General features: G+C 47.0%; 1 protein-coding gene across 2 annotated transcripts in view; it reads right to left on the bottom strand.

Moving 5' to 3' along the window:
* PCSK6 (proprotein convertase subtilisin/kexin type 6) overlaps positions 1-10,960 on the bottom strand; it is a 176,992-nt gene that overhangs the window by 2,660 nt on the left and 163,372 nt on the right. For both annotated transcript variants that reach the window (XM_079121928.1, XM_079121927.1), the window contains 3 exons: positions 8,751-8,854; positions 4,247-4,376; positions 238-350 (listed from right to left, as the gene is read on the bottom strand). In XM_079121928.1, the coding sequence (XP_078978054.1) occupies positions 238-350; positions 4,247-4,376; positions 8,751-8,854 (347 nt within the window). The remainder of the gene's footprint in view (positions 1-237; positions 351-4,246; positions 4,377-8,750; positions 8,855-10,960) is intronic.

The raw sequence follows: 10,960 nt of genomic DNA, 5'->3' as shown, positions 1-10,960 counted from the left end.
GGCTTTCTGGGGCCTATGGCATGAGAATGGGAATGGTACAAGAACAAAATCCTTTTTCAGAGTCACTCAACAAACAGATGGGCAGTGGCTGGGCTGCCTCCATGGTCAATGTGTGAGAGAGCCACAGGGCCTAGAGAAGCCCAAGATAGCTCACTAAATCAGAGGCAAGCATGCCTTTTCGGGGGTCTGCCATGCCTGCTTTCCCTTTTGACAAGAGGCTGGTGGGTTGGGGCTCACCGTTGCTGCACGTGTGGTTGGTGATGCAGGAGGTCCCCAGCTGCGTGAAGCCCGTCTTACATCTGCTGCAATTCCTGCTGGAGCCCTCACAGCTCAGGCAGTTCTCTTCACACCTGTGGGAAGACACCAGCTCCGGCTGAGGCTTGGGGAAGAGGCCCAACCACTCCAGGCTCCCTTGGAGTGCTCCTAACCTCTCACCTTCCCTGAACAAACCCCCAGCCCCCTCAGCTTTGGTCTTCTGTGGAAAGGCTGTGACTGTGTCCCCCAGGATGCTCCAGTGTTGACGTGTCTTCCCTCCTGTCTGACTTGACTTGTTTTCCCAGGAGGGTGAAGACAGCCATGGTTGGTTGGCTGGAGCATGCCCACAAGTGAAGGCCAGGCCTGCATCTCTGAGACTTCCTGTGGCATCCCTGGACACCTTCCTGGGCTCTGTGCCCACCCGTCCTGTGGCTCCCAGAGCTGTATGGGCACATGTTCCCTCTAGAGGTTGCCAGCTGCAGTGGCTGTAGGCTTGAGGATGGGGCCGGACTTCTTCCAGGGAGGTGATGAACCTGATTCCAGAGCTGACAAGAGGGCTGCTGCTACCCACCAGGCAGACTGTCCATGGCTGCCGTGCCCACCCACCTCAAAGAGGTGAGGATGCCCTCCCAGTTCTTGCCCCTCCTAGGACAGTCCTGGCACAGTGTAGCCCATAGCTGGACCCAGGGATATTACTAATGCAGAGTCCTATGACCTCAGGGGCAGTCTGTATGCCACAGTGGAGGGTGACAGTCACCAGTTTTACAGGAACACGTTTTCATTTACATACAGTCTGTAGTTGCTTTTGTGCCATGGTTGGCAGAGCTGAGTAGCTGTGACAGACATGGTATGTCTCTCCAAATCGAAAGTACCTCCCACCTGATCAGAGGACTCATCAGAGTCAACCATACAAGATTCCATTCCTAATGTTCTTTTGGAAAGTTCCTGTAGTCTGGTCCTTGTCACATTACCTCCCTAAACACACCTCTGCGCCTTTTTGTGGTCCAGTCACAGACCCTTGATGCCACAGCACAAGGGGTGATTTTCCCCTGGGGACCCTCCTGGCATCTCTTACAGACATGCATACCATTGAGACGGGAGCTAGGCCTAAGCCCAGCCACTTAAATGAACGTCAGTCATTTGGTAGACATAGGGACCTGGGCATCTCAGGTCATAATTGCTTCAGCTATGAATAACTGAGGTGTGAGTGGGCTCTGGTAGAGAACCAGCAGGACATGGCTAGCTCTTTTTCAAATATGACCTCATTTGTATGTGGTGGGATGGAAGGTGCCTTGGTTTTCTGTTGCTGTGTCACAAACTGTCAACAAAATAACTTCTCAGTAGCTCCCAGTTCTGTAGGCAGAAGCCCAGGCAGGCTCAGCTTGGTTCCCTGCTCAGGGTCTCACAAGACCCAAGGCATGGTGACAGCTGGCCCATCTGGAGGCATAGGAGAAGAATCCAATATCATACTGCCCTGAGACAGGGGTGATGCTGCCCCTGTGTCCTCTCCCCTCAGTTGCCTTCTGGTTCCTGTTTCCTCCTGTCAGGGTTAATGTGCTGGCAGGTGATTTCTTGGGCAGAGGGCATTTCCGATGCCTCTGGTTCTTCTCTAATCCCTATTTCACCCCCAAACACCATGGCAACTTTCCCCTGCCAAATTCTTGAAGGGAGGCCATGCATCTTGCAGCTCCTTTTTCCTGCACCATTGTGGGGCCACTCCATCAGCCTCCCACCTTCAGGATGTTCCAGGTGAAAGCTGGACACAGGCCACCTGCTCCAGGAGCCTTTGCCAAGCTTCAGTTTAGAGCAGAATGCATGTCCCTGAGGGTCTCTGTCCCCACTGGGCATCTAGTAGGAAGTGGTGGTGGGGGGGGGCAGGGCATGAGAAATGACCCCTTAGGCAAGTATCCTACCAAGTTACTCTTTTTCTTCCAAGACATCTTTGCTTGTTCCTGAAAGTCCTCTTACTAAGGTATGGGGGTGTCCAGAAACTTTTTGAGATACTTTTCATGGGCTGTTCTGGGCTTTAGGTCACAGCTTTCCCCGTCTTCTTTGCATTTGGGTTGCTAACTCTGTGCCCTGACTTGACCTTTCCACTTACAGGCCACAATGCTCTGTCCTAGCTGCTTTGGCCTATCCATGGGGATGGCCAGAGAGCCAGTTAGCATTCTGGGCCCTGGAGGAAGACTGTGGCTCTCTAGAAGCTGATGCTCCCAATGTTGGGAGAGAGCTATAGAACTAAGTGGACCAAGGCCCTTCTTCCTGGGGAGGAGTCCACACTGATGGGCTCTTCAGGGTCAGGGAACTCTGAAAGATGAAAGTTGTCTATTGATTGATTGATTGATTGATTGATTGTGGTACTGGGGATTGACCCCAGGGGCACTCTACCACTGAGGTACATCACCAGTCCTTTTCTACTCACTAACTTGCCCAAGTTGGTCTTGAACTTGTGATCCTCCTGCTTCAGCCTCCTGAGTTGTGTTCATTAGTGCCACAGCTTGAAAGTTGGAAATTTTGTGAAGTGCCAGCATTTCATCACTTGGTGGCTCTTCCTGGGGTGTCTCTCCTAGACATGGTGTGTCAGACCCAGCACTGACTCCCCTCCAGGGTGAACAGCTTCTCCTCATATAGAAGCCAGTATCCAGGAAACTCCTGAACCCTCATGTCCCAGGAGGGGCTTACAGGGGCTGCTGCATCCAGCCTCCTGGAGGCTGGGGACACCATGGCCTCTGGATACCACACAGGGGTCCACCTGCCACAGCTGTGGGCATAGCATTCCCTGGAATCCAGGATATTTGACAAATGAAAGTGATTATCACTGTTTAGTTCCAAATTCTCCCTAGGTGCCATCTTTAGTTTAATTACCTACAAACCAGCTGTCTGGAGAAAATGAAAGGTTTACTTCAGACAACTGTGCTCAGGATCCTGAGTAGGACCCAGCAAGGCTGGGGGAAATGTGGTGAATTTCCCATTTCACAAATAAAACTCAGCAGAGGGGCTGAACTTTGCACAGACACGGGACCCCTACCAGGACCCTCTTGAGGGTTGCATAAGTGCAAGACCTTGGTGGTCTCATGGTATAGTTGTTTGTTTTCAAGGGATTAGGTGACAACCCACAGCAATTCTCAATATAGACTGGGAGACAGGCCCCATTATGGGGAGCACCTACCAAAGCCCACTGGGCATGAATGTACCCAACCTCCCTTGCTATGAATTTATATCAGACAGAAGGTACCCCTGCTTCCCTCACAGCCCACCCTCACATCACTGTCACCTTTAGCTCCTGCTTGCTACTCTCACCCTGAATATGACAGGCTGCCCTGCTCTGTTGCCAGGTCTGGGTTTGTGATGTCCTGATATGAGACAATCTTCAGCAAGACAAGAGGAGACCAAAGCATATGGCTTCTCCCTTAATGACCTGTGTCACAGCTAAATGTCCACTACCACACAAGGTGGACTGTGTGTGTCTGTACACAGGGGTAAATGGAGAATGAGAGCGTTAAATATATGTGCACTGACTACAGAAGAAATGGATTTAGAATGAGGAGATGAGGATTTTCTCTAAAATATCTAATTTAGAATTTTTTAAAAAGCTCCAAATATGGTTTCCAGTGTGAAGCCATCCAGTGTAGTCTGCTACTGGGGTGTGAGTACCATGAGACAGGCATCTTGTTCTTCTGTTTCCTGCCCCATCCCAGCTGCTACCCAGTGCCTGACACACAGTAGGCACTAATCAAACAAATATGCATTAAATAAACAAAGGCACAAATGGTTACCAACTAGCTTGTGATCATGGCAATCACTAACTACGGTCATCCCTTCCTCAGTAAACAAATTCCTATCTGCCTGCTGCACCTACAATAGTGGGTGATGCTGTATGTCCCTCCCGTAGGCCCCAGAAAAGGTGCCACCACACCTGGCCCTCCAGCCTCTCCTCTGTTGAACACAGCAGGCCACCATTCCCCAGCAATTTGAGCCTGGAAGACTGTACCTTCGACACACTTTGTGGGGCAGGCCAGGCATCTCCTCTGGGTAGAAGCCCTCACCACATGCCGGCACACATTTCCAGTCTTGGAAGTGGAAGTTTTTTGCACAGTGAATACATTCTTCTCTGCTGGGCCCTTAGAGGTACGGGAAAGGAAGCAGATGTCAGAGACTCCTTGCTGATGGTCACATCCTAGGCTTGCTCCAGTGCCTCGAGAGGTCTATGGTAATGTTTCAGATGTCCCAGGCTAGCAACGCAGTTGGCATTTCCCTGTTGCCCACTGAGGGCTGTGCTATGCTCACCGATTTTTAGGTGGGCATTGCCATTCCCCTTTCACAGATGGGGTCATTGGAGACACGATCCGACCTCAGTAGGGAGCATGCCTCCCCATGGCCTGTATCATGACAATTGTCCCTGGTTCCAAACACTTCCTTCCCTGCTAGGCTAGAGCCAGTGCTAGCCACCCAGGAGCGGGTGGCCAAACCAAGATGTGCTGCAAACTAAAACAATACCCACTGGATTTCCAAGTCCTACTGTTAAAAAAGAATGCAACATAGTTCATTTTTAAAAATACTGATACACGTTGAAAGGATAGTTTTAGATACCTTAGGTTAAAATTATTTTCACCTGTTTCTTTTCACTTTTTAAGTTGTAGTTATTTTATCTTTTAAAATTGCATCTGTGGCTGGTGTTTGTAGCCTGTTTCATAGTCTCATTGGATAACCAGGGCATGTTCAATAAGAGAAAAAGTGAGTAAGGGCTTATAGGGTGAGGGTGGGTAGTCTGAGGAGATAAGTGTTATGGAAGAAACCCTACAGTTAAGGATCAAGTGTTATGGAGGAAACCCTACTGTTTGGCCCAGAGTCAGTAGATTTGTTGCCCTTGGTCAGATATACTATAGTGACTAGGCAAAAATCCCCAAGGTCCACTTGACAAGGAACCTTAGAGAGAGGCAGGGAGGTGACCACTGGCTGGCAGTTTAGAAGGCTGAGAATGGAGAGGAAATCATCTCAGATGCTGGCTCCGTTCCCAGTACCACAAAAAACAAACAAACAAACAAACAAACAAACAAAAAAAAACCCCACCATTGTTCATATTCACTTGGGGAATATGAAAATCTCTGGAAGCGGATGGTGATGTTGGATGTGAAACAGTGAATGCACTTAATACCACTGAATTGTACATCTAAAAATGGTCAAAATGGGTGGCAGAGGTAGTGAGAGGGTAGATAATGGGCATCACCCAGAGAAGGGGAGTAGTTCTAATTTATAGTTCAGTAGAGCAACTCAAGTCTACCACAATTAAACATTTCCAAATAACTAGAGAAGAGTTTGAGTATCCCCAACACAAAAAAATGATGACATTTGAGGAGATGGAAGTGCTAATTACCCTCATTTGGTCATTACACACTGAATACATGTGTTGAATTATAATACTGTCCACTATGAGTAAGTAAAAATATTATATGTTTATTAAAATATAAAAAACTGGTAAAGATGGTAAATTTTATGTTATATTCTACTGCAATAAAAAAAGCAGGTTGAACACACATTTCTAAGGAAATTTTTTTCACAACTACTAAAATATGACTTTTATAACTCAAAGTGTTTCAAGGATTCCATTAAGTCACAAGTCTTTATAGGCTTTGAATGCTTTAGAGGCACCCATGATCATAACAATAAGAGCGAAATGGGTTATGCTTATGCTAACCCATTATGCTGCCACATTCGTGGACCCCAGTGCAAAGTGAAACTGCAGAGCCCTTGTTCAAAAAGCAGGAGTAACGTGCCATTACAGGAACTAAGGCAGAAAACAAGTTCTCTTCTCTGAAATCTCGATCTGTCATGGTGTTTTTATTTGCTATTTTATATTGTGTTCTCTCAGGCCAAGGATGCCCATGGGTGAGGTCTGACCCTCACAGGTCCCTGGGGCACTACTTCTCATCCAGACCTGTAGGTGACTGTATGTGTGTGTCCTACTGGCTGCCAGAGGCTGACCAATGTCCCAGGTAGATAAGTGGAGCCAGGCCAGTTCCATAGGTCCACTGACTTAACCTATGGTGGACACACTGATTCCCAAGGGAATCACTAGCTCCATGCTAGGATGCACTGGGCACCTGTACTGAAGATGGGAAAAAAACCCTCATTCTCATGAAGCCACTTGTCAAGTGTGCTAGGGCCCAGGGTGGGGACAGGTGACATTATGCCCTATTTGAGATGCCACCAGGCACTCAAACCTGACCCTGATCTTCCCCATGACCATGTCCAGGACATTGTGTTGGTGGTCAGCAACAGCAATCACTCTGTAAGAGTCAGGAAAGGAAGGCCAGGTAGGCCCATGGCTCCAGCGGGCAGGAAGTGGGCAGCGAAGAACAGATGCTTCTAATGACACGCACATCTGATGGGAAGCAAGAAGCTTCCAGGTGCCTTTGAGTGAGGGAGAGAGACTTCTGCAGCTGCCTGGGGTTGCATGTATTCCTAGGAGGTTAGAAAGAACCCAGGCCAGAGGGAATGGGGAAGTACGGAGAATCTTTTCTCCCCAAGAGCTCTTTAGACCTACGCACTGTTGAATTAAGTGCCTGAAGTGATAGAGAAGACAAGGGATTGAGATGAGGAAATCTACAAGTGACTCAATATAGCTTATCAAGCAGTCTGGGGACATGGAGAAAGAGAAGTGAACTGAATTGTTGAATCAAAAGCATTATTCAGGGCTAGGGAGATAGCTCAGTTGGCAAAGTGCTTGCCTCCTAAGCACAAGGCCCTGGGTTCAATCCCCAGCACCGCAAAAAAAAAAAAAGGCATTATACAACTACACACCTGAATGTTATATCACAAGCAATGCTTCTTAACCAAACTGGGCTAAACAATGGGTCAAGAAACAAAAAATAAAAAGTAAAGATGACAGATGAAAAGGTAACAAGGCAACATGCTAGAAAAGCTGCTGGGCCAACCATAGGTGAAACTCTTCCAGATACTAAGCCTGGTTCCTTCTGGGGTTGTCCCAGGAGGGTATGGAGGTGGCCTAGGGTCAGCCCCAGCCATCACTTGTGGATGCTGGCCCTGACCACATCCCTGGTTTCTTTGGCATGTCCACTCCTGGACAGCTCAGATGACAGCTACAAAGGGCTTAGCTGGCCATATTGGGGAGGGAGGGCTGTGCCCACCCTGTGGTATTTCTGATGAATGGTGTCATGGCAACTGACTTAGAAGACTAATTCTTAAATTTTTATGGCTATAAAAACTCAAGTATGTGAGTTTGTGAGAATACACTAAAGTGCTGGGGGAAGGAGGAAGGATGAAGAGGAGAAAACTTTATCTGAAATATATCTGAGCCCACAAACTCATGGTGTGCTTCAAGTTATTTGTGAAGATAACTACAAAATGAAACACAATAAAATGAATGAAATCTCCACTCTATTCTACATAAAAACTGTGCCTGGAGACATCTGTGCTATAATCTTTGTGGGGAATTACAATACATGTAAAATTGTTTATAGCAGTCTTTTCCTCTTTGAATAAAATGCTCAGAATGAGTGAACACAGGTACAAAGAATTAAGGTTCTGTTTTGCAACATCCCCATCCCTGTTCCCACCTGGATTCATTCCTGCTTCTCTAGGAGCCTTCTGAATCTTTATGGTGTTGCATTTTAGTGCAATTCTGTAGCAAAAGCCAAGCTCCAAGACAAGATGGCTCATGAACAGTTAAGTGTCTTTTATCCCTTGCCTGAAAGCATCCACTTCCTATGCCTAGCTGGGTTTCTTTTCTTTTCTTTCTTTTTATTTTTTGGGAGGGGGTGCTGGGGATTAAACTCAGGGGCACTTTATTATTGAGCTACATCCCTGTCCATCTTTTAAAATTGTTTATTTCGAGACAGGGTCTCACTAAGTTGCTGAGGCTTGGCCTCAAACTTGTGATCCTCCTGTCTCAGCCTCGTGAGTTGCTGAGATTACAGGCATGCACCACTACTTTTGGCCTCACTGAGTTTCTAATGTTGGGTAACCCAAGCTGCTTGCTCAGTGGACTGTTGCACTTTTTGTTTTTTAATTTTAAAATTGTGGAATAATGTACATAACATACAATTTACCATCATTTTAATCATTTTTAAATGTTCACTGGTATTAAGTACATTCACATTATTGTGCAACTATCACTACTATCCTTTTCTAGAACTTTTCTACCTTCCCAGACTGGAATTCTTTACTCATTAAATAACAACTCCTCATTCACCTTCTTCACCCTTCTCTCAGCCCTGGGAGGGTCCTTTGTGTTTTATTTTCTTTTTTCTTGCAGTGCTAGGAATTGTACCCAGGATTTTGCACATGCTAGGCAAGTGCTCCATCACTGAGCTACATCCCAGTCCCTTGCCTTTGTTTTTTAAATGCTCTAGTAAATGCAAATGACCATGATGTCCTGGGGTTTTCTTGGTTTCAAGGTAGCTAGCCTATCCCTCTCAGCAACCCTGATTGCAAATGTCCAGGGAAGCTAAGGCCTCTGCAGGCGATGAGCTCACCCACGCAGGTTCGGCAGGTATGATGGCATTCCCCACATCTGATCAGCTCAGAATCAAAGTAGGTGCCTGGCTCACAGTCTGGAATGCAGCTGCCCCGTGCAAGGCTGTTGAAAAGAAAAAGAGGCTGGTTTCCACAACTGTTCCAAAATTCTAATGAAATTATAATTTGCCTTCAAACATCTTTCACAGAAGGAAATGGAAGTTGTTGAAGCCCAAGGCTTGGTGTCTCTGAAGGCTTCCAGCTAATAAAAGCTAGCAAAGCTGTCCTGAAGCTAGCTAGAGGTCCCCATGCCTTGGTCCTGGCATAGGAGGTCCAGGCTTTGGGCCCTCTTCTGTGCCAGCTTCTATTCATTGCTGATTCTCAAACCTGAATCTGATCTCCCCAAGGAGAGCATATGGGGTTACCAGTGGTGGCATGCTGGCTCAGCCACATGGTCTGAGTCCCCCTTGAAGTGTCAGCATTTGCTGTGTATCGGGGGGGTGTCTGCCACAAGGCTGACCCTCAGCTCTGGATCTGCCCCTGCTTCTCCTGGCTTGAAACCTCCCTGACTTCACCATGACCTTGAAATAAGATCCCCTCCCGGGATCTGGCAGGTCTGCTTGATGTGGCTCCTGCTTCCTTTTTCACTCCATCAGTGCTTGCCCTCCCTTGCTCCAGCCAGGCAGCCCAGCCAGGCATCATAGGGACACAAACTGAGCTAGACCACCCACGCTGGATCTGGCTCCACCACTTCCCGGCGTGCAACCCAGGCAAGCCAGCTAACCTCTCTGCACCTCCGTTTCCTCCTGTTAATTGGTTCCTACAGTATAACGTGCTTGGAGAACTCACTGAGCAAATATATGTAACTGTTTGGTGTCTGGCACATAGCAAAGTACATAAATATCACCTACTATGTTTTCTTCAGTTCCTGAAATTGTACTGTGTCTGATACATACATTTCAAATGGGTTTGCCACAAAACATTATTGAACAAGCGCTCTAGGGTGCATCTGTCAGATCCAAAGCATCCTGCTGTGATATTGTGGTTTATAACTAGAAATATTTATTTGGTCTTCATCCTGGTACATAGCTCCTAAAACCCTTGGAATCAATAAAATGATAAGTATTTTTCTGCATGATAATGAGATGACTGGTGGCTGGGGGCTTCTAAGTAGTCTTAGGATTGGGGGCTGGTTGCCAGGTGAATCAGCCACATGATTAGAGGACTGGGAATTTCAGTGTACCACCCTGACCTCAGAAGAGGGGAGAGGTTGAATTGATCACCAGTGGTCAATGATATAATAACTCAGGATTCCATGTGGAAACCTCCAGAAAAACTCCAACAGAGTTCGAGAAGCTTCTATGTTGGTGAATGAGAATACCTGCTGGGAAGGAGGTACACCCCCACTCCCCAGGGATAGAAACTCCTGTGCTCTTGATCCTTCCAGACCTGTTCTATGCATCTCTTCATCTGGCTGTTCATCAGTTTCCTTTGTAACATCCTTTATAGTAAATGGATAAATGTAAGTAAAGTATTTCTCTGCATTTCGTGAGCTGCTTTAACAAATTAACTGAACCCAAGGAGGTCAGGGGAACTCCAATTTGTAGCCAGTTGGACAGAAGTATGGTCACAATCTGGGACTTGTGACTGTCATCTGAAGTGGGGGCAGTCTTGGGGTCTGAGCCTTTAACACATAGGATCTGACCTATCTGTAGGTAGGTAGTGTCAGAATTTAGATAGATTATAGGATACTCAGTTGGTGTCCTCTGAATTATTCTTTTGTGTGTGGGGGAAAAAGAAACCACACTTTTTTGGTGACCAAAGGGTAAGTGTATTGAACTGAGTATGTGAAAGTAGGAAAAACACTTCGATTTTTCCTATTTTATACCTACATTTGGTGGAGAGCTCTGCAGTTCTCTCCCCTCCGTAGCAGTGGCAGACGCCCACCCAGGGCTCTTGCTCATCATGGTGCCAGGGCTGCTACGCCGGGCAGTTAAATCATGTCTTTAATAACTGATGCTCCCCTGCGATTATTCCCCTCAAGAGATGGATGGGTGGGAGGCAGCAGCTCAGCTGCTCTTTCACTGCTTCAACATGATAGTGATGATTTGAAGTCACAGCTTAAGTGGATATCGGGCAATAAAAGGAAGCTTTCTGTGGATTATGGCCGATGATGTTTCCAGAGTTTTCTAGTCTCTCTGAAAGCTTATCGCTGCTGGAACCCCAGCAC

Source organism: Sciurus vulgaris, assembly GCF_902686455.1.
Source record: "Sciurus vulgaris genome assembly, chromosome: 2".
NCBI lineage: Eukaryota > Metazoa > Chordata > Mammalia > Rodentia > Sciuridae > Sciurus > Sciurus vulgaris.
Note: the sequence above shows the minus strand (reverse complement) of the source record. Positions and strands in the feature narration are given on the sequence as shown.